Source organism: Miscanthus floridulus, chromosome 3 (genome assembly GCF_019320115.1).
Source record: "Miscanthus floridulus cultivar M001 chromosome 3, ASM1932011v1, whole genome shotgun sequence".
NCBI classification, from domain to species: domain Eukaryota; kingdom Viridiplantae; phylum Streptophyta; class Magnoliopsida; order Poales; family Poaceae; genus Miscanthus; species Miscanthus floridulus.
The window spans coordinates 142,898,629-142,922,425 of NC_089582.1; the positions used below are offsets into that span (position 1 = coordinate 142,898,629).

General features: G+C 46.1%; 2 protein-coding genes and 1 long non-coding RNA gene across 3 annotated transcripts; 1 reads left to right on the top strand and 2 right to left on the bottom strand.

The window, feature by feature from the left end:
- Positions 1-1,543: 1,543 nt before the first annotated feature.
- On the bottom strand, positions 1,544-10,341 carry LOC136542665 (DExH-box ATP-dependent RNA helicase DExH12-like). The gene is made up of 5 exons (XM_066535194.1): positions 10,204-10,341; positions 9,307-10,037; positions 6,957-9,215; positions 5,150-5,539; positions 1,544-5,012 (listed from the first exon to the last, which is right to left on the bottom strand). The coding sequence occupies exons 2-5, from the start codon at positions 10,030-10,032 to the stop codon at positions 1,842-1,844; spliced, it is 6,546 nt and encodes a 2,181-aa protein (XP_066391291.1). The 5' UTR covers positions 10,033-10,037; positions 10,204-10,341; the 3' UTR covers positions 1,544-1,841.
- A 4,284-nt stretch (positions 10,342-14,625) lies between these two features.
- LOC136547326 (peroxidase 2-like) lies at positions 14,626-15,717 on the bottom strand. The gene has a single exon (XM_066539287.1). The coding sequence runs from the start codon at positions 15,715-15,717 to the stop codon at positions 14,626-14,628; it is 1,092 nt and encodes a 363-aa protein (XP_066395384.1).
- Positions 15,718-20,345: 4,628 nt separating this feature from the next.
- Positions 20,346-20,769, top strand: LOC136547327 (uncharacterized). The gene is made up of 3 exons (XR_010781540.1): positions 20,346-20,412; positions 20,493-20,561; positions 20,723-20,769. It is a non-coding gene; the product is annotated as an uncharacterized lncRNA (long non-coding RNA).
- Positions 20,770-23,797: the final 3,028 nt, after the last annotated feature.

Genomic DNA, 23,797 nt, shown 5'->3' on the forward strand with positions numbered 1-23,797 from the left:
CATTGAACTGTCAGTAGTGAAACTGTTGTATCATTCTTGCCTGCCATTCGGAGGCAAGCCCATGCAAAGCTGCCTGAAGAACCAAATCTCCAACATATGCTTCGAAACCCTGAAAACATGGAGCATCCGAGACAAGGTGCATCAGTGCAACAAACAAATGATATTTGTCCAATTAGACATGATTTATGCATGGACCAACAGCTTATTCTGGAGGGTTCAAGATGAGTGGCAACTCAATTCGAGAAAAAACCAGGATCTGCGCCATGCTTCGAATTGCAGTATTGCACACACTACATACCTGTAATATGTAAAGGACAGGTTATAGAAGCAAGAGCTGCCCCTCACACCAGCTGTCTCTCCAGTGACGACATAACGTTTTGAATTTTTTAGATACATTTTACTATATGTCTAGACATGGTGTGTATATCTAAATACATAGCAAAAGTTATGTATCTAAAGAAAAAATTGCAAAAATGACACTCGAAAGATTGACTCTTTGATTATGATGACAATCGGGTGGATGACAAGTGGGTCCATCTGTGTCTATGAACATAGGTACAGTGTCAAATCTGCAAACGACCGATGTTTCAAATCCCATGTTTGCAAATCGATCTAAAAAAGTCAAAACGTCTTATAATTTAGAATGAAGAGAGTATTAGATAATGGTGCGACACAACACTAATTCACAGGTTCACATTCCACCAATAAGCTCTGCCCACAAAATTTCTTTAAAGATAATTCACTGCCTGTTTCTTTTTTAGAGTACTAAATCAGAGAAACATTATTTATTGTTCTTTGCAAGCACCTAGTGAATATCTCCATGCATCTAGTTTCATCATATACAAATTTCCACTACAACAAATGGAAATGGAGAATGTTCCTTGGTTTGAAAAAAATGTCTAATCATATACAAGGGCCTTTTGCAATTCTAGTTAGGATCATATTTGGAATACTTATGTCAGACACACTTATTCTATTGGGTTCAAATTAAAAGTTTCCAATGCCACATAGGTTAGCTAGTTTCTAAAATTCAAGCAACAGACCTCATAGAGCTTTTCGAGTACAAACGGCAAAATATTATTGTTTGAGTACAATATTACGGGATTTACCCAAGCGATGAGGCATCAGTGCTTCTTCCCAGAAAAAAAAGAGCATATACCTGCTTGCTAGAACAATCAGGATGTCCCTTCATCTCCCATGTAAGGCTAATAAGAGCCATCAGCATTTCTAGATAGGGTGATATATCTCACGCAAAGCAAAGCTTGTGTACAGGTATTGTAACCAAGCCTGGGAAGCAGCAATACATTGTTTATATAGTTCTTGTTGGACAATTCAGGTGATCAGCACTGCAAAAATATTCAAAGAGTATCACAGTATCGACAAAACACCTGGTAAATTTGAACAGCCAATGCTGGAAGGCATCCATCCCATATCCACCATCTTAGTAGGAGGATACATGGAAACAACAGAAACATATAGGCAGTCCTATCCTGCCAATAGAACAGGTTAAAACATCAACACAATTAGTGCAACAACAGGTTAAAACATTTTACTGCATGTTACTAAAATCAAACATTACAGCAGCAGCAAGCTTATGGAAGCAACAAGTTGATCCAAAATACTGTGTGGCTCAAGTATAACCTGAGCGTAATCCTTACAATAATACCAGAATAGGATAAGACAGCAACTCCCAAAGTGTACCAGTTAACATCCAAAATAAGCTACAGCTTCCACAAGTTCAGAGGTTACAACACAGAATGTTCCAAAACACTAATATCGTGTAACAATACACACTGGAAGTTCTACTGCTTCTATGCGACCTGGTGTCACAGTCTTCATCATCAATCCCCTCCAGCATCCTTGACATCAACGGGGAACTCATACTCCTGATCGCAGCCCAAGTAAGAGTCTGACATCAAGTAAATCATGTAATCCTTTCTCCCAGCCTCTGCAGGAGCGGAGAACTCAAGTTTCACTCTCGCCCTCTTCTGGAGTGCCACTCTTTTGATTGCCAGTAACTGGTTTGTGGAGCTGTCGCCAATCACCAGCCACCAGCCTTCTTCCTTAGGCTTGGGAAACCTTGGCGCATGAACTGGACCAACCTCAGATGACACGTTAGTCATGTCACGCTCCAGAGTTACCTGCACGGTTACATTGTCACCAGCGGTTATATCATCACCCTCACGGACCTCATAGGTCATATCAACATTGGGGAACCGCTTGAAGAATTCAATGATGTCTTGCAGCTGAGAGTTTGACAGCTGTAAGAGATCCCGCATCTCATCGACACCCATCTCAGCAAGATCAAAGATACTCTCGATGGGCTTCCCTTCATTTTCCTGGCACCTCCGAGCCAAGTCCTTTGTAAAGTGTGGAACTTGAAGCAGCACAGAATCCCGATCCCACATGCCTTGTGTCACCATTTGACTCAGCTCCATTGCACTAAGAGCAAGACTAAGCCAACCATTGCTGGATATAACATCAACCATTGCCTGGAGCAACCTATGAGCAGAAAGGAGAATCTCGCGCTGATCAGCTGCCAGGTTCCCGACCACTGTGTGCCTTGAAAAATGGGCTTGCAGCAGAGCATTGGCTTTCACATGTGGATCGCCATACTTGGGTTTCTCGATAGAGAACCTCTGGTGGCAAACAAGCCTCTCAATGAATTCTTCCTCACCAGGACGACCCGGAAGCTCTGCATATTCTGAAGCAGATGCTAGAATCTCTAGGAGTCCTTTCACCTTAGTCTTCTGGGTCAGCATAGAACTAAAACGCTCAATAGTTGTGTAGCTAATATAGTAGTATGAAGCAATAAGGCCAAGGTTGAGGGGCTTCAGGTACATGTCCTCCTCTATAGCCACACACTTGCTTGATTCAAGATCATTCAGGACAGTCTCGACTAGCTCAGAAAGATGATCTGAAAGATGCCTGTGACTTACACCCTGAAGATTGTAGAAGTTAGGATTCTTTGTCAACCGCCGATACATGAAAGTCCAAGTAAGATAATCCACAGCATCTTGCTTATTCTCTACAACACCAACCACCACCTCAGCATTCATGTGATCATGCAAGAAATGGTGAAGATTGCTCTCGACAGGGAAGGCCTCAAAAAGGAACTTCTTGTAGTACTCTTTGCGAGGTGCATGACACAATATAACACATTTCCCTGAGTTATCTTGAAGTGGTCTGCTGGCATGACCCATCATTTGAAGCAGATCTGTAATTGGATAATCGGTGTGAGCATTCTCCCGGCCATCATAATACTGAGTCCCCATGACAACAACCAAATGAGCAGGCAATGGTCTTCCCCAACACATTGTGCTGCTTGCAACACACACTTGGATCCTCCCACCAAGGAACAGCTGGGTTACAAGTTCCTGATCAAGCTCACTTAGACCCTCATGCAAATAGCCTACACCACATTTAAGTGTATTCTTAAGCGTCTCTTCTTCAACACCTCTGGTGAAAGTATCCATCTCATCTTCTGACCCAAGAAGAAATGGTGTTCCAGCACCCTCAACACTAGAGTACGCACACAAGTCCAATGCAGTTAACCTTGCATGCTTCCTTGTCGGTACATACACCAGGGCAGGTTTACTGTTCTTTGCATGCTGTGTGATGGCAGTGTAGGTAGGCTTTGTCAATGCTTGCATCCTTGCCTCAAAGTTTGCTATATCCACACCCTGGATATGAATTTCCAATGGCACAGGTCTCACTGCTGGAGGGAAGTTGAAAAGGCCATGAGAGGTGGCACCAATCCATTCACCGAGATCTTTAGCATTAGCAAGTGATGCTGAAAGTGCTACGATCCGTATGTTACTGCCTATATGACTGGAAATACGCCTCATCCTAGATACAATGACTTCCAAAACATGTCCCTTATCAGATCCAAGTAGATGAAGTTCATCAACTATGAATAAGCTGACCAGTTGGATGTGCTTTCGCTGTTTCCACCGGCGAGACAGTGCATCCCACTTTTCAGGAGTACTGATTATGATCTCACCTTTATCCAGAAGCTTCAAATCAGCTGCTGTTTCACCAGTGAGCTGAACTACCTTGGCAAACTCTCCAAATTTCCGCTCCCAGTCCCTGTATCTTTCTTTTGCAAGAGCTTCAATGGGAGCTATATAAACAACCCGCATGTTGCTCTCACCAGACACTGCCCTCTGGTGGTTCCTTAGTATAGCAAACTCCGCACATATCGTCTTCCCACTGCCAGTTGGCGCAGCGACCAACACACTGTCATCGCTGTTATACAAGACAGTGAATACTTGAGTTTGGATGGGATTGAAATGCTTAAAAGCACTATAAAGGCCCTCGTATCTTGCATTTCTCAATGCACTAACAGGTAGAGGCTGCAGATCAAGCAATTCAGTTGGTGGAGCATATTTTTCTGGTAGAATTAAGTGCCTAAAGCACACAGGGAGAATTGTCTGAGAACCAAGCCACTTGTCAGACACAACACGAATGAAATACTGAGGAGGCAGTGGCTCATATATCGGCACTGTGAAGTTCAATGTATGATCTTCATCAACATACTGTTTCTTAAGCATGAAATATTCATGGTGAAGGATGTACTCGCCATCATTATCCTCAACAATAACCCAAAAGGGCTCCACATATCCATGTACCTTATCATCCCACTGGAAATCAGGTGTAATTGTCAGCTCAAAACCCAAAACTGTACGAGTAATGGGCTGGACATGGGCTGAAAGATTCAGCTTTGGTAACTGGTGGATGCACTTGTGCAGCTGCCTCCCCATCTTGGGATAGCGGATCAGTTCACCAATTTCTTGTGAGGACAGATCGTAGTACCTCTCCCAAGCCAACTCCTTCTTCTCGAGTTTCATCAAGATCTCCTTTGGAATTCCAGTAAACTGCCGCAAGGGAGTTTGGACACTCCACATTTGTTTATCAACCATCTTGCAAAGATTCAGCGCTTTCTCCGCTAGTTGAGTCCATCCCCTCTTCAAAACAATCTCAAATAGTGCTCGTAAGAGACGGCCAGCACTCTGCATTACAGAAGGGGGGAAACATTAACTATACAATACAATATAAGCAAGAAACTCAGGTTCAGAAAGAGCAGTAAGTAGGTGAAACCATGCAAACGAATTATAAATTATAGTTGACACAGAAAAGATGGCGCTACCTGTCTGATGTAGACCATATCAGAACTAAGAGAAAGGCCTTCCAGTTTCAACCTAGAAATATATGCTTGCAGCAGAACATTGATCTTTGCACTGGGTTCCTCCAAGCTCTCTTTCACAGGTATTGGCACACAATCCAAAAGCTTTGCCAGTTCCATTTTCTCATCAAGCCTGACACCTACATACTTAAATTCTTCACTAAGAGAAAACAGTCGGCACAGTTCCATATCACCCATTGTAGGTTTTAGGTACTCATTGTATGTTGAAATAGTTCCATGACTGATATAGTAATAACTGGCAATCCTTCCCAGGTCAGTAACTTGAAAGTATCCTGTTTTCCTGTCATACTTTATCAGATTGTTCCTATCCAGTAGATTTGCAGCGGAATGTATCTGCAGCAGAACAAAAATACAAAAGATCAAGAACAGAACAGGCTAGTATGCTGTAACATCAACAATATCTATGCAATATCATGGAGCAGTAAAATCAACGACTGGTATGGAATAATTGCAAACCCAAAACTTCTTCTATTCAGCAAAACAGGATTTATATCAGCAACCTACATCTTCTCTTCTAACAAAAAAAAAGGTTTGAGGACCACAGTATCATTTCCTTCAAGTCATATTTGCATAAATACAGATATAGATATTATACTTTCTGAAACAAAATTCTTGTACAACAAGTTGTAACACGTCTCTATCAAAACAAAATTACATGCATTCAATATGTGTACCTATGAGAAGAAAATTGTCATTTCAATATATGTCTATCATTACCCATGCTACATTATTATTATATGCACATGTCAATTACTAATATTTATGATGTGTAATAGGTACCATTAGATGAAGCATGGAATATATTTTCATAATACACCTATTTGGAGATACAAATGCTGATAATAATTTCTACGAACCTAGTCAAACTTAAGAATGTTTGATTTAATGGAAACCTAGAATGACATTCTTTTTTGGGACGGAGGTAGTACCGCACATAATGTGCAGGTGGTACATACAAGCAAGGGATACCTACGACCCTAGGGTGGGGTGCGTGTGTGTGCGTGTGCGTGCGTGTGTGTGTGTGTGTGTGTGGGGGGGGGGGGGGGGGGGGGGGGGCTGTAGCAATTCATTATATGCCTTGCATAACCCAGATGACATTACCATTACAAATGCATGTGAAAGGGTGCTAAATACAAGTATGCGATAGTAATAAGATGAGTGCAACCACTACACATGCAGCAACAAAGGAAAAGGAACAATAAGACGACGCCATCCTACACTGCAAGTGCTTAATGTACCTCTAGTAATTAGCTAAGGATACAATTGCCCTAGTAGCGGGTTCGAAGCAGCCTCTCGGCAGATTTGCGGGGGGGAGGCTTGCCTCAGTTTTTCCCTTCCCCAGACCCCACTCATGTGGGAGCCTCCGGCACTGGGTCTGCCCTTTTTTTTAGAGCAGCAGTAGGCACTGAAAGTAAATGTTTTTTTTAATAGCATTTAAAACTGTGCCCCCACACAGTGAACCCATCTCTTAGTGCTAAGTACGCCCTACTGCAGAGAGCTATTGATAAATGATGCAGGTTAATATGGTTATTAACTACAAGACTTTACAAAGCAGTTAAGAAATATTTTGCATGTGCAGTTGTGAGAACCTATGGAGCAGGTGACCTCTTCAAATAGATTAGCGAAATATGATGATACTTCAGCAATTAGATCACATTAACACAGGCAAGGGCCAAAACAATATTGAGAAATAAAACAGTATAAGGACATGCAAACTACCACAGAACTTCAAAAACTGCAATTCACTTACCAAATCAGCTCTCCTTTCATCAAGCGTTTTATCACTCTCCAAGATATCTGCTGGCAAACCATACAATGTTGGATTGCGGAGCATCCGAATATAGAGGTAAGTATAGCCAAGCCACGAGCATGCTTCACGAGCATTCTGAATAGTCCCCAGAACAATCTCTGCATTCAATTGATCAGCCAATTTGGATATGAACTGACTCTCAATAGGCAGCTGCTGGTTCATAAGAGACAGGTAGAACTGCAATTCACTGTGGCCAGTCAAGATTATTCCCTCTCCATGTGTATCATACTGAGGCCTTCCTGCACGACCAAGCATCTGCATAACATCCAGAGGGCTTAGTTCTGTCCAAGCACCTTTTTCTGGGTTGTAAATCTGCGTACCCTTTATGATAACAGTATGTGCAGGCAAATTGACACCCCATGCAAGGGTAGCAGTGGATACAAGTACTTGAATGTGCTTGTCAGCAAAAAGTACCTCAACAAGCTCACGATCAACCCTTGCCATCCCAGCATGATGAATAGCAAACCCATAAGGCAAAAGGTCTTTAAGATCATTGTTTTTGACAAGTTCAGCATGAGTGCCAAGGATCTCTTGGCTTGCACTCTCGTTCTTCAGAAAGCGGCTGACTGTGTCATTTGCCAACGACGTATCTCTGATGGCTTTGGCAGTCTTTGCCGTCTCCTTCCTTGAGTGTACAAATATAAGCACTTGATGCTTACCAGCGGCAGCCATAACCTTCTCATAACAAATCTCATTCATCAACTGCATCCTCTGTAGTGGCTTCCTCACAGTGATCCCAATGTATTGCTGAGCAAGAGGGCAAGGTCGGTAACTGTTGTCAAAATAGAAGAGGCTTTCTTTGCGAACGCGCAAGAATAATGCAACATCTTCATAGTTTGGTAGAGTCGCAGAGAGCCCAACCAGACGGATATGCTCCTTGGTCGTCTCAATCTGCCTGACTGTCCTAGCAACAATGCTCTCCAGAACAGGCCCTCTGTTATCATGTAGCAGATGGATCTCATCAATGATTAACAGCTTCACCATTTGAGTATAGGTTCTGTCCCCTGATTTCCTGGTCACAATATCCCATTTCTCAGGTGTCGTGACGATAATCTGTGTTTCATCAATCTGTTGCTTGGTCAAGTTCTGGTCTCCACTGAGCTCCCTAACAGTAACATTGTAACCTGCCAAACGCTTCGACAAGTTTCCAACGACTTCAGCAACCAACGCTTTCATCGGGGCCACATAGACAATTTTGTACTTGGTATTATCAAACTGTCCATCATCCTGCATATGCAGACCGATCTGCTGAAGGATGGTAAGCACAGCCACGTTTGTTTTGCCAGCACCAGTCGGAGCACAGAGAAGGATATTGTCTGGTTTGAAAAGAGCAGTATCATAGACCCTGCTCTGAACTCTGTTCAGCTGGGTCATCCCATCGAAAGCTGACCGTGCAAACTCTGGCATATCAGATATCTTGACAATCTTCTCCCCTGTTTCATAGGGCTTAGCCTTCAGTGCTGGCACATGAACGTCCTCATATCCCTTATGAGGGGTTCTAAACGATCCAGTCGGCAGTTCACATTTCTTGTTAGCCATAAAGAGACCACCCTGATGGAACGGGAGGCTTTCGAGATCAAGCAGCTGTCTCTGTCCTTTCAGCCATCCACTCTCCATGTCCCGCTCGGCTGCCCTGCGGTCCCAGGCACCATCAGCGCCAGCAGCAGCAGCATTGTTGAGGAGCCTCTTCGCCTCATCCCTGATGCTTTTCTCCAGGTTCTTCTGCCTCTCCTTTGCAGATGCTCTGGTTGCATGTAGCTGCTCCAATATTGGAGCCAAGCTTGGGTCACTTGCCATCTCTTCCTCTATCTTCTTCCTCTGTTCCTGATCTTCGGCCCTGGCTAAGCGGGTGCACCAAACAATCTTGAGACGGTTGTGCAGCAGCAACTTAATGAGATCAAACTTCTCATAGTCCAAGAGCATGACAAGGCGATTCTCGACGTCTCTGTCGTCAGCAATGATCTTCAAGATATCCTCGGCAAGCTTCTGGCTCTGCTGGGCATCAATGTCCCCATCCCCATATGCCTGGGATATCTTCCTCTGGAGCCAGTAAGCATCGATGTCCTGAACATTGACAGCCAGCCCCTGGTTGGCGTTCTGCATGTCATCATCGTCTAACTCACCGCCCATTTGCATACCTCCAGGACCATTCAACTCAGCCATGTCATCTTCGTCATCCTCATCCAGCTCATCTTGCACCTGGTAGGCACAAACACAAACATACGGTGGTAAGCAAGTAATGTCGGGGTCAAAGCCAGGTAGTCAGTTAAACATATGCATAAAGGTGTACCTGATCAAAATCACTCTCCTCGTCTTCATCTTCTTCAAACTCGACAGCAACACCAACATCATCATCCAGGGTGGTGTCCATGCCGTCGGCAGAAGGCGCACCGGCAGCATCACCGGCCACCGCATCATGAAAGTCGGTGATGAGCTTGCCGATGGAGACAAGCTGGTCAAAGAGCTGGCTGGAGATAGGGTTGAGCAGCTGCTCAATGTCCTTCTTCTTATCAGGGTTCTTGACCTTGTCGTTCTTGAGCGTGGCGAGCACCTCGTCAGCAGCCCCGGCGAGGACGTCAAGGGGCTGGCCGCCGAGCTGCTGCTGGATGAGACTCAGCAAGGCCTCGTAGGCGGCGCGCGTCTCCTTGGTCTGGGGCTTGTAGACGGCGTCGTCGGTGAGGGAGAGGACGGAGACCTCCTGGGCGGAAGCGGCGCGGCGCCTGCGCTTGGCGTCGCGACGGGGGAGGTCGGGGTCGACCGCGGCGGCAGCGTCGCGCTTAGACTTCTTGGTGCGCGACTTGGAGAGCTTCTCCTCGAGCTCGGGCGGCTTGTTCTGGACGGCGCGGTCGCCGAAGGACCTGGGGTCGATCCTGCCCGAGAGCGTCTCGGGCTCGCCGGTGGGCTCGTGGGTGTCCCGCGGGCGGGAGTCGGTGGTGAGGACGAGGCTGGAGTTGGCGCCGTACTCGTACTGCTTAGAGCGCGCGTGCGCCTCGGCGCCGCCGCCGAGGTTGGCCATGGCAGCTGCGGCGGAGGAAGGTGGGTCGGAATCAGCAGGACAAATTATCGAATCTGAAAACCCTGACCATCTAATCTGGAGAGCCAAGGCAACGCAGCGCAATAGGGGTGGAAATCGAAGCAGAAGAGGAGCGGCAGTGTGGGGAGAGAGCAGAGACTCAGACAGGTATACCTTTGGTCGTGCGGCGGAAGGGTCCTCCTCGCGCTCTCCCGGCGGCGGCGGAGGACTGTCGCGGTGGAGTGAGTGGGGGGGCCTGGCTCTCCAGATTAGATGGTCAGGGTTTGCCTTCCGGCCTGAATCTGATTTGATTCGATCTGATGGATGGTAAACGAAAGCGCGGGAGCTTCGCGGCAGAGAGCTGACGAGATAGGGGTGGTTTTTTTTTTTTTTTTTTTTGAGCTGCCGAGATAGGTTGGAGACCGACAGGCTCAACCGACTTTTGGTTATTCGGCTGGCCCAATACAAGTTGGCCCATTAAGTGTTGCTCTAACAATGATGATGGGAGATCCAGGTCTGGACTTACCCGAATCTTAGAAATGCTGCCAATTTCATTAATTTCGTAGATTTTTCCTCAAAAAAATCGTAGAGAAGAGAGATTTAAAATCTGTGTAACCAGGATTACAAAGGCCAACTCTTGTACTCATAGATACGCTTCCTCCTTGATCTTTGCGAGCATCAGGGCCTTATTGCAGTAGGCGCAACCATTATCCATGGTTATGCTGACAGATGTGTGAATGTGCACAAACCGCCTTATGACAACATGCGCGACCATTCCATTTTTCGGGATTCTTGATTTTTTTCATTAGAAATGATTGGAATTGTCAATTGTAGTTCAAAATACAATAGACTTAAACAAGCAACCCAGATAGTATGGTTTTGATTCAACCCAATTCTAGAAAACAAGATGTTTTTTATGTGTTTTTAATACTATTTTTTATTCAGCCCAAATACGCAAGGGGGACCCTTCCTTAGATCATCGCCCTCCTAAACTTAAACAGGCGGTGGAGGAGGACTCATAGCAGCGGAGTGAGAGGGGTTAGGGGTTTGTCTTCCCCTACCTGGATTTGATTTTATTTGATATGATGGATGAAAAGGGAGAGCTAAGCCCTAGCAATCTAGTAGAGAGCAGATGATGCCTAATGAGAATCGGGTGAAAATGGTTTTAGACCCAACGGTGATAAACTTTGTGTAGTAGTGCGGGTCACACCCTTACAAAAAAGTTCACATGTTTCTAGGTTCTAGGGTGGAAAATGACTAGTAGAGTGAGCACGTCTCCTAGTAAGAATGTGGCCATTTTTTCTTGTCCATCACATTATTTATGGGTTGAACCTCTTAGTTGCGTCAAGAACATTCTTAGGCAATGGCATGCTAACAACGCATTCTATAGGAAATTAGTGCAATATGTCAAGAGTAGACAATGGTATTGATGGCCAAATAAGCCTTACCTAATGGGCTGATATGAGGGGTGACAACTTCGACATGACACGATAGCCATGTCTAGGACACTCCCCTAGATCGTAGTGCAAGGACGAGCACAACATTATAACATATCATCTTGTTAATAGGGGCCCAACCTCTCATCTACATCCCTTGTGCGGCCATACCCGCACGTTGGTACGTTGTTGTTTCCGTCCTCCTAACCTCCCTTATCCCTCTGTCTCCATCGAAGCCACTCCTCTCTACAGTTCTATATCGCTGGAAAGTTGCACAACGTACCACCGCTCGCTCTCTAATTTCTCTCCACGTGACTCCTCCGAACCTCCTCGTGCTCACCCTAATCGATCCCATGATGGACATGCAACGACTTCTCATGCTCGATGTGCTATATGTGCCAACAACGAATTTGTCCTCTACGGACCAAGATCTAGTGTTTGGCGAGATGAAGGGTCCGTTTGGTACGTAGTCAGAACTTACCACACCTAAAGTCTGGTGCGTTGACTCGATTGGGCTGGCGTTTGGTTCATAACCATAGCTTTGGCATGCCACAAATTTCTCAAGCTTGTTGTAGTCTCTTGCATCAGATTTTCACACCAAAAGTCTTGCGAACTATTTTGTCGCCGAACCTCCAACGCGGCCATAACTGTGATGTGGCAAGCTGAGGTAACCAGCCAAACAGGACCGAGGTCTCTGGTCCCCCGCCCCACTACAACAAAATTCATGAAACATGGAGGATGATTGTGAATGATTTGTGGCTATGAATGTTTAGTACGTTGTAAGTGTGATTTGGGAATTGTGAACTTTTAAGATCTATCGACCTATGGACGCACTTGTGATTTTATCAATGATTTATGTGGCTGATTAGGCTTGCTATAGGCGTGTCGGACAATTGTGCTCGCATGACCATGCACTACGGGAATCAGTGGCTTTGCCGAGTGCCTTGTACTCTACAAAGGCTTTGCCGAGTGCTACACTCGGCAAAGAACACTCGGCAAATAACCCGTCGGTAAAGGCGTCTTTGCCGAGTGCCGACACTCGGCAAAGTTGAAACCGAAAAAACCCGAAAAAATGGGAATTTTTACCCAAAAAAAATGGAAATTTTTTTTATCGATGGAGGCCCCCACCGGCCAACGCCCACCCATCTCCGACATTTTTCGCGTGAATTTCATGGCTACGCGGCCGACGCGATTCGAACCCGAGACCACGGACCTCCTCTACCACTACACCACACTCTCACTTGTGTCTGGATTCCGTTTTAGTTCCTAATATATTATACTAAACCGAGTGTAAATTGCATGTTTGAGGCCTAAACGAATTCAAATAAAAAAGTTGTAAACTACAAAGTTTCATAACTTTTCGAGATCTACACTTTTAGTTTAGGAAGTTTTTCCATCCGAAGTCGTTTACAAAATTTGAATTTTAAAATTTTGAAATTCAAACGCAGTTTTGCATGACAAGATGTTTTCAAATCAAAAAGTTGTCAACTACAATGTTTCATAACTTTTCGAGATCTACAAAGTTTATTTTGGTTGTTTTTTCATCCGAGGTCGTTTGAAAAGTTCGAATTTTAAAATTTTGAAATTCAAATGCAGTTTTGCATGACAAGATGTTTTCAAATCCAAAAGTTTCCAACTACAATGTTTCATAACTTTTCAATATCTACAGAGTTTATTTTGGTTGTTTGGTCATCTGTTCATCCGACATGGTCGTTCTAACATTGTTCACAAATCTTATATATCTCTCTTGTCGTTTCGTAAACTACAAGAGAGATGTTAGATTTGTGAACACATTTACTTTCACTTTGTTATATGAAGAAAAGACCAAAACAAACATTGTACATCTTGATGAGTTATACAACTTTGTAGTTGAAAACTTTTTCATTTGAATTAATTTACTGCTTTAAAATATGCTTTGAAATTTTTTTTGCCGAGTGTAAAAAAAACACTCGGCAAAGAAGCTCTTTGCCGAGTGTCAAAAAAAAACACTCGGCAAAGAGCCTCTTTGCCGAGTGTTAAAAAAAACACTCGGCAAAGAAGTTTTTTTTGTCAAGTGTAAATTGCATGTTTGAGGCCCTAAACAAATTCAAATAAAAAAGTTGTAAACTACAAAGTTTCATAACTTTTCGAGATCTACACTTTTAGTTTAGGAAGTTTTTCCATCCGAGGTCGTTTACAAAATTTAAATTTTAAAATTTTGAAATTCAAACATAGTTTTGCATGACAAGATGATTTCAAATCAAAAAGTTGTCAATTACAAAGTTTCATAACTTTTCGAGATCTACAAAGTTTATTTTGGTTGTTTGATCATCTGTTCATCCGACATGGCCGTTCTAACATTGTTCACAAATCTTATATATCTCTCTTGTAGTTTCATAAACTACAAGAGAGATATGTTAGATTTGTGAACAAATTTACTTTCACTTTGTCATATGAAGAAAAGACCAAAACAAACATTGTACATCTTGATGAGTTATACAACTTTGTAGTTGAAAACTTTTTCATTTGAATTAATTACTGCTTCAAAATATGCTTTGAAATTTTCTTTGCCGAGTGTCAAAAAATAACACTCGGCAAAGAAGCTCTTTGCCGAGTGTTAAAAAAACACTCGGCAAAGAGCCTCTTTGCCGAATGTCAAAAAAACACTCGACAAAGGCGGCTTTGCCGAGTGCCTGAAAAAGAACACTCAGCAAACCACCTGGCACTCGGCAAAGAGCCGATCTCCGGTAGTGATGGTTAAGGTTGCCACGTGCAGTACCTAGGTCTTGACGAGTTGACGGGCAGCATGGCACGACACGGTTACCTAATCACGTCGTGCCTGAAGGAAGGAGTTCATAAAAGCAAGGACGGTGAGGAGTGACAGAGAAGTGCACTCAGATAGTCAGATGGAGGAAAATATATGGATGCATGAAAAAAAAAATACCGTACTTTAATAATATTGTAAAGAAGATCAAAGATGTCATATTTTAAGAGGAGAAGCAGGGGTGAATCCGGCGCTTATTACATATATACTACTACCTCACACTAAAATAAACTTAGCCGAGAAACCAACCTAACGAACGCAACAACAGGAATACATGATAACGAACACACACAGAGTACACAGTTCATGCAGCCAATCACCCTCATCCGCACTCCATTGCTAGCTATATATAGCTAGCTAGTTGTAAATGGAGCACTTCTTCCTGATCTCGGCGTCCGCACCGGGGCTGGTCTTGACCTCGATGCTGCCCATCTTCACCATCGCTGCCGCGAACTTGGTCTCCCACAGGTTCCCCGAAGAACCGGCCACGTAGGTATCCACCAGCGGCTTCGTTGCCGGCGAGCTCAGCGCAGCGTCCGAGTCCAACACCACGTCATCGTCGTTCACGTTCTGGTAGTACTGCACGTCCATGGTGTCAGGGGTCTTGTAGTCCAGCGCCACCTTCGTGTTGCCGCCGCTCATGCACTTGTCCCTGAGATCCTTGGCGAGGGTGGCGTTCATGTCCGTGCGGTTGGAGACGAACGCGCAGCGGGCCTGGCCGATGGTGTGCGCCCCGGAGAGGGTGACCATGTCGTCGGTGTCGAGGCCCTTGGCTGCGAAGAAGTTGTTGAGCGCGTTGAGGTCGCAGAACGGGCCGGGCAGGTTGTCCGTGGTCTCGTTGGCGAGCGAAACGCGCCCGTCGTGGCGGCCGGCGGGCATCGCGAAGGAGCTGATCCTGCCGCCGCTGAGCACGCTGGACGCGTCGCGGGCGGCGAACGCGAGGGTGTCGGCGCACGAGACGACGCCGGGGCAGGCCGCCTCCAGCGCCGCCTTGGCCGCGTCGATCACCTCGAACCCGCGGAGGCTGTTTATGTTGGGCAGGCCGAACATCTCCGTCTGCTCGCTGGAGCCGCTCGTGTTCCTGAGGAGGACGGAGGCGTCGCACCCCCGGACGAAGCAGTCGTGGAAGAAGAGGCGGATGAGGCCCGCGCCCGTGCCGGGGTCTTTGCTCACGGCGTCCTCCACGACCTTCCTCACGATGTCTTCCGCGTTGGGGCACGCGTTGCTGCTGCTGCTGTTGTAGTAGCCGACCTTGAGCACTGACGCTGAGGGGGCAGGGCCCTTCTTCAGGGGGTAAGAGGTCAGGTTTCCGGGGCAGACCAGCCCGCCGCCCAGGAGCGATGGGACTGGGCGAACCCACCCGCCCAGGCAAATGATGCTGGCGCCATGGCAAGCCACTGGCCCGAGCAACGCAAGCAAGGCGACGAGGGCGGCAAGCTTGGCATCCATCTTCTTTGCAAGCTCTCGATCGATCGGCTAGATAGCTGTTGCGTTGGTTTCTTGTCTTGCACCAGATTGTGTGTGCTTTTCTCCATGGGCAATGCGTGTAATTTATAGCTAGCTCCTGCTGGGCGAGGAGAGCGTGGCACTGTCCACTGTCCACACGGTTCGCGGCGGTGCACGTCGTACGTTGGCGACGACGACGATGGATGCGAATTTCACCGAAGGCGGCGCGCGGATGCAGCAGGGACCGCAGCTGACCACCTGATCTATTTTGACCGTCTGATTTTGACTCCGGGGGTGGTTGTGATTTGGGTGTGAAAATACTAGACCCTGGTGCGTCTGGTCTAATAACCGCTTATTTCTAGCAAGTTGGGTTTGCATATTGTACTGTACTACCTGTTAGATTATTAGAGGTGCATTTTATGAACTCCTCCACAAATCCAAAAAAAATATGGTCCTATGCGAGCAGTCATCACCTGCAAAAGTTTATAATCATACTTTTTGCACAATTTTATTTCACTGGTGAACCTTTAGGTTCTATCAGTACGAATTTTCTAAATAATATTTTCCAATGCACAAATATGTTGTGCCCGTACTATTAAGTTATTTTTACCCGTATCCGTATGGTCCATGTAAATTAACAAAATTGATTATCATATAAGAGGCATATATTTATACGTGATAATTGCTTGTAAAGTAAATAAATTATCAACAATTGTGGATGGAAAAATGCCATGTACACTCATTTTGGGACACAAATAATTGAATACTTACGCGTGTGTGTGACTTAGGGTCTATTTGGATTCTTTGTCTAAAGTTGAGGAGTAAAACTTTAAACCACTTTAGCTCACTTTTGTGGTCTAAAATTTTTATGAGATCAGATAAACCTTTAGAGAACACTTTAGACCTACTGTTCGGAGCCCCTAGAGCTAAAATAGTCTAAACTTAAGCCACTAAATTTTAGACCATGGGACCAAACAAGACCTATACACCAAACTTTAGATCAGTTTAGCCACTATACTTTAGACCACTTTAACTCTTAAGGCTCAAAACAAGAGGGTTTAAAGTGTTGTCTAAAATTTTGACAATTTCACAAAACTTTATACCACACAAATGAGCTAAACGGATCTAAAGTTTTATCCCTTAACTTTATAATCAACTAAATTTTAAACCTGAGAATCCAAACAGACCATTCAAACAACAAGTACTGAAAGTCGTAGTCATGCCGTGTGTCAGAATATTGTGGACTGTTAAACGGTAAGGTTAATAATGCATGCACAGCAGAGTGCGAATAATGAGTTATAAGTATGAAACCACATGACCTATCCTGTTATAGCTTTATGACCTTTATTTAGTGCACTGCCACATCGTATCAAATATTTAATCTTACGTACAAATAGCAGTTGATGCATGCGTATATATGTCTACGTGCTCACACAATGCACATTAGTTTGAGCATTGCGTGCGTGTTTCACGAGTATATATGATGACGGGTCTTTTTTGAGGGCTTTGGCTTCTCAACGCACCATTAACAGTAGAGTCAACTTTTATTAAAAAAATAGTAGAGTCAACTTGCTAACTCATATTATCTTAAAAATAAAATAAAAATAGAGTAACCAAAAGACCAGTTTGGTAAAACTTGTCTTCCTGTTCTTTCAAAAAAACTTGCCTTCCTGATTTTCGAGTTTCACTTCTTGATTCTTCGATTGATTCTGGTGGTAAGCAGGGTGGTGAGCAGGTGAGAATCAATTCTCAAGTGATATATTCTAGTGGTGATTGAATGGGTAGCAATGGCAAGTGGTGGGCAGTGGGTTTTTTTTTAGCTCTCAGCTCGTAGTGTAAATGAAGAAGTGATTCTCGTCAACTCCACACCAGAATCCAGTTGCATTTTAAGCATTTGGTAGGGATATGTAGAAGAAACTAGGAGAGCTTTGTGCCTCTGCCAAACTGGCCTAACATGTTAGTATAGAAAAATATGTAAGCATAGACACATTAATCATAAAAAATGTGTGAGCTTAGCTCTTCATGAAGAGCTAGCTTACCATTCTCACTCCATACTCAATAAAACAATCTATGAGATAGCTCTTTTAACATTGTTGGAGATGCCCTCAGATTCACCTGCCATCCTATTTAGCTTTATTGTACATCTAGGTAGCACAGAGCTGATGCCAACAGCTTAGAACACCTGAAGCTGGTGAAGCCCACTTCTGACTTCACCGTCCCTTGGAAGTCATTGCAATAGTGCCAAAAAGATAGAGAAGTCTAAGCCACAAAAAGCTATGTCAAAGAGGTCCGTGGTTCGAAAAAAGATGAGTATGAAGGTGGAAGTTGCACAAGAGCACTCACAGTTCAAATTGAAGACATAAGTGTCTTGTACACCTGTACATGGTTCTAGGAGTAGGTGTGTTTGATAGATGTTACACATCATTTACTACCCTGCATTGCATGTATACGTGTACTCCTATATACATACTCCCTCCATACTGGTAAAGGAAGACGTTCTGTAGTTTGAAAGGAATTGACAAAAAGAAGTCGTTCTGCTGCAGGAACGTTGCTTTGGACGCAGCTGCCCCTCGCGCTTGGGCTCCTGCGCCGCTAGAGTTATTAGCGCTGTGCTCGACGCACGCGCGATTGGGCTCCCAGTGCACGCGCGTTTGACCTTCCATCCGCACGTCGCTGCATGCTGCAAAACCAACGTTGCATGCTGCTGCAGAACCAACGTTGCATGCCGCGCGCCCTTGCTGGCCTCCCATCCGCACGCCGCCGCCGTACGCCTCTCGCCGCTCGCACTTGCTGGCCTCTCATCCGCACGCCTCTAGCCGCTCGCCCTTGCTGCAGTAGAAGATGAAGGCCACGCCAGGCTCCATGGATGCATCCTCGGCGGACTCGACGTCGGCGTCGGCGTCGGCGCCGGACTCCATGAAGATGACGACGGAAGACGGCGTCGAGCAGGAGATGGAGCTCGCGCCGGACTCCATGGAGATGATGACGGAAGACAGCGTCGAGCAGGACATGGAGATGGTGCCGGACATCAGCACGTCGGAATCGCTGGAGCCGGACTCGGTGGAGGTCGCCGTGGACGTAGTCGCGCCGTACTCGGTGGAGGTCGCCGTGGACGTCGTCGAGGCGCCGGACAAATATTCTCAACTACCAGCCGGCCACTCACCTCCTCCCTCCGTTCTTTTACACCTGTACATGGTTCTAGGAAAAAACTTTTCACAATACTTGTCCATTAAGAATATTAAGCGGCGTATAGTTGATGCAATATTTCACTCTCATCCCTGATTAAATGTTTCAATAGAAGAGAAGTTGTATCATTACATTTATTAGAGGTAGAATGGCCATTTCACATTGATTTTGTTTTAAAACTAGTGTTTTCTTGTCGGTCTGTCCTCATGGGCTATTATGGACAAGTATTGAAGAATGAAGATAGTACAAAATAGACGAGCAATTATTACTACATGTCCTAAATATAAGATTTTTCTAGCCGGGTTTAAGTTAAACCATCCAAAGTTTGAAAAAAATATATAATTTTTGTGATAGGTTAGTTGGTTATGACTCTTGTCATAGAGCCTACCATCTAAGTTCAAACCTCCAACTTGACATGGGATACTCAAAACACGACTAATTATTATTTCGGTGCTAGATGACAACAAGCTACCTATGTGACTTTGTCCATGGTAGTTGTCTTCATCATTTAGGAGTGTTTATAGGGGTATGGTTTACATGCGTAAGTACTCCCACCATACTGGTATTAGAAGTCGTTTAGGATATGATTACGCTTACCAAGGAGTGATTAATTAAGGGAAGTTTTCCTTCTTTACCCTTATTAAATAGGGCTGCGGGTGTCTCCAATACAATAACTCATCGTAGTCCAATTGGTAAGCATTCTGTGGTCCAGTGTTCGAATCCTGGGAAGCTCTTTTTTTTATCAGTACGTGGGATTTGCATGGCGCTGCATGCGGCTCGCTCGTTGCTTTGCTGCATGCGCTCGCATGGCGCTGTGCACGGTCGCGTTTAGGCGTGTGTATGCACCCTCTACCGCATTTTTTTCCATTGGCGCTCGTTCGTTTGTTGGCGGATGCACTCTCTGCCGCGCTTTTTTTTCCATTGGCGCTTGTTCGTTTGTTGGCGGGTTATTTTCCTTCGTTTGGTGCTCACCGTGCACTCAGCAGGTCCGATGGTTCGATTACCAGGCTGCAGTATTAAATCGTCTCGTAGCTCTTGTACTCCGTACACTGGTCCATACTGCCTTGCCTTGCTTATTCTTCATTTGTTCATCTAGGCATGGCTTAGCCTCTTCTCTTTCTATCTTGTCCTTCCATAGCAAATCGTACGGCGCAATGGCTGATGTCCTCCATGGCTTCGATCTGAACGTTCGTATGGAGGAAGATGACGACAGCAATCTTTCCTTCAATCTCAACGAGCCTATACTGGAGGAACACAACAACAATGGTAACGTGCTGATTCTTACTCATTTTTTTCTTTCATGTTTTTATATTCACACCGTCTTCATGTTACTGCAAACGTTCCGGCATCAGAAGCCAACGACGCAATTAATGTTTGAGTTCGATGAGCTAGAATACGACAACGCCAACAACGACGCCGACGACGACGCCAACGACGAGCAACAAGACGACGACGCCAACGACGAGCAACAAGACGTGTTCAATCTCAACGAGCCGGAAGATCACCACGGCGGTAATACATCACTTCGATCTATCCTTTCGTTGGTTGTTTAATTTTTTTTTTGTTCTCATCATTGTTTCTTTTTTTTACAGTACTTGATTTGAACTTACCACTCGATGAGTTCGGTGCAGTTGATTTCGACTTTATACAAAATCTTGCTGGTAACTTTTTTTTATCACAATCACATTCATTTTAGTTAAGGCACGTGTACTTTGTTGATGCTATGGATACTTGCAGTAGCTACTAATAGATGAATTAGTTTGTATTTTATTCCTACAGCTAGAACATGGTGCCGGCAATTAATGTTTGCTTTTTTCAACAGAACATGTTCAACAACCCAACCGAAGGAAAGAAATGTCTGAAGAACTCTCGCTGGCCATAAATCATGGCAAGGACCATGTACTCTAAGTGGACGAGGCCGCAACGAGAGCATGGCCACGACCTTGAGTGCGCACGATCCCACGCTTGGCGGTCCTCATGGACGAGACCGCAGCGACCGCAAACAAAAGCTCCTGGCGGCAAGGAATCCGGCACCATCTCCACGGAGTCCTGCGCGATCACGGAGTCCAGTCCATCGACGGACAGCAGCGGATTGATGGAGTCCGGCGCCTCGACGACGTCCACGGCGACCTCCACCGAGTACGGCGCGACTACGTCCACGGCGACCTCCACCGAGTCCGGCTCCAGCGATTCCGACGTGCTGATGTCCGGCACCATCTCCATGTCCTGCTCGACGCTGTCTTCCGTCATCATCTCCATGGAGTCCGGCGCGAGCTCCATCTCCTGCTCAACGCCGTCTTCCGTCGTCATCTTCATGGAGTCCGGCGCCGACGCCGACGCCGACGTCGAGTCCGCCGAGGATGCATCCATGGAGCCTGGCGTGGCCTTCATCTTCTACTGCAGCAAGGGCGAGCGGCTAGAGGCGTGCGGCGGCGTGCGGATGAGAGGGCAGCAAGTGCGAGCGGCGAGAGGCGTACGGCGGCGGCGTGCGGATGGGAGGCCAGCAAGGGCGCGCGGCATGCAACGTTGGTTCTGCAGCAGCATGCAACATTGGTTTTGCAGCATGCAGCGACGTGCGGATGGAAGGTCAAACGCGCGTGCACTGGGAGCCCAATCGCGCGTGCGTCGAGCACAGCGCTAATAACTCTAGCGGCGCAGGAGCCCAAGCGCGAGGGGCAGCTGCGTCCAAAGCAACGTTCCTGCAGCAGAACGACTTCTTTTTGTCAATTCCTTTCAAACTACAGAACGTCTTCCTTTACCAGTATGGAGGGAGTACTATAACTTATATACTCCCTCCATACTGGTATTAGAAGTCGTTTAGGATATGATTACGCTTACCAAGGAGTGATTAATTAAGGAAAGTTTTCCTTCTTTACCCTTATTAAATAGGGCTGCGGGTGTCTCCAATACAATAACTCATCGTAGTCCAATTGGTAAGCATTCTGTGGTCCAGTGTTCGAATCCTGGGAAGCTCTTTTTTTTATCAGTACGTGGGATTTGCATGGCGCTGCATGCGGCTCGCTCGTTGCTTTGCTGCATGCGCTCGCATGGCGCTGTGCACGGTCGCGTTTAGGCGTGTGTATGCACCCTCTACCGCATTTTTTTCCATTGGCGCTCGTTCGTTTGTTGGCGGATGCACTCTCTGCCGCGCTTTTTTTTCCATTGGCGCTTGTTCGTTTGTTGGCGGGTTATTTTCCTTCGTTTGGCGCTCATCGTGCACTCAGCAGGTCCGATGGTTCGATTACCAGGCTGCAGTATTAAATCGTCTCGTAGCTCTTGTACTCCGTACACTGGTCCATACTGCCTTGCCTTGCTTATTCTTCATTTGTTCATCTAGGCATGGCTTAGCCTCTTCTCTTTCTATCTTGTCCTTCCATAGCAAATCGTACGGCGCAATGGCTGATGTCCTCCATGGCTTCGATCTGAACGTTCGTATGGAGGAAGATGACGACATCAATCTTTCCTTCAATCTCAACGAGCCTATACTGGAGGAACACAACAACAATGGTAACGTGCTGATTCTTACTCATTTTTTTCTTTCATGTTTTTATATTCACACCGTCTTCATGTTACTGCAAACGTTCCGGCATCAGAAGCCAACGACGCAATTAATGTTTGAGTTCGATGAGCTAGAATACGACAACGCCAACAACGATGCCGACGACGACGCCAACGACGAGCAACAAGACGACGACGCCAACGACGAGCAACAAGACGTGTTCAATCTCAACGAGCCGGAAGATCACCATGGCGGTAATACATCACTTCGATCTATCCTTTCGTTGGTTGTTTAATTTTTTTTTTGTTCTCATCATTGTTTCTTTTTTTTACAGTACTTGATTTGAACTTACCACTCGATGAGTTCGGTGCAGTTGATTTTGACTTTATACAAAATCTTGCTGGTAACTTTTTTTTATCACAATCACATTCATTTTAGTTAAGGCACGTGTACTTTGTTGATGCTATGGATACTTGCAGTAGCTACTAATAGATGAATTAGTTTGTATTTTATTCCTACAGCTAGAACATGGTGCCGGCAATTAATGTTTGCTTTTTTCAACAGAACATGTTCAACAACCCAACCGAAGGAAAGAAATGTCCGAAGAACTCTCGCTGGCCATAAATCATGGCAAGGACCATGTACTCTAAGTGGACGAGGCCGCAACGAGAGCATGGCCACGACCTTGAGTGCGCACGATCCCACGCTTGGCGGTCCTCATGGACGAGACCGCAGCGACCGCAAACAAAAGCTCCTGGCGGCAAGGAATCCGGCACCATCTCCACGGAGTCCTGCGCGATCACGGAGTCCAGTCCATCGACGGACAGCAGCGGATTGATGGAGTCCGGCGCCTCGACGACGTCCACGGCGACCTCCACCGAGTACGGCGCGACTACGTCCACGGCGACCTCCACCGAGTCCGGCTCCAGCGATTCCGACGTGCTGATGTCCGGCACCATCTCCATGTCCTGCTCGACGCTGTCTTCCGTCATCATCTCCATGGAGTCCGGCGCGAGCTCCATCTCCTGCTCAACGCCGTCTTCCGTCGTCATCTTCATGGAGTCCGGCGCCGACGCCGACGCCGACGTCGAGTCCGCCGAGGATGCATCCATGGAGCCTGGCGTGGCCTTCATCTTCTACTGCAGCAAGGGCGAGCGGCTAGAGGCGTGCGGCGGCGTGCGGATGAGAGGGCAGCAAGTGCGAGCGGCGAGAGGCGTACGGCGGCGGCGTGCGGATGGGAGGCCAGCAAGGGCACGCGGCATGCAACGTTGGTTCTGCAGCAGCATGCAACATTGGTTTTGCAGCATGCAGCGACGTGCGGATGGAAGGTCAAACGCGCGTGCACTGGGAGCCCAATCGCGCGTGCGTCGAGCACAGCGCTAATAACTCTAGCGGCGC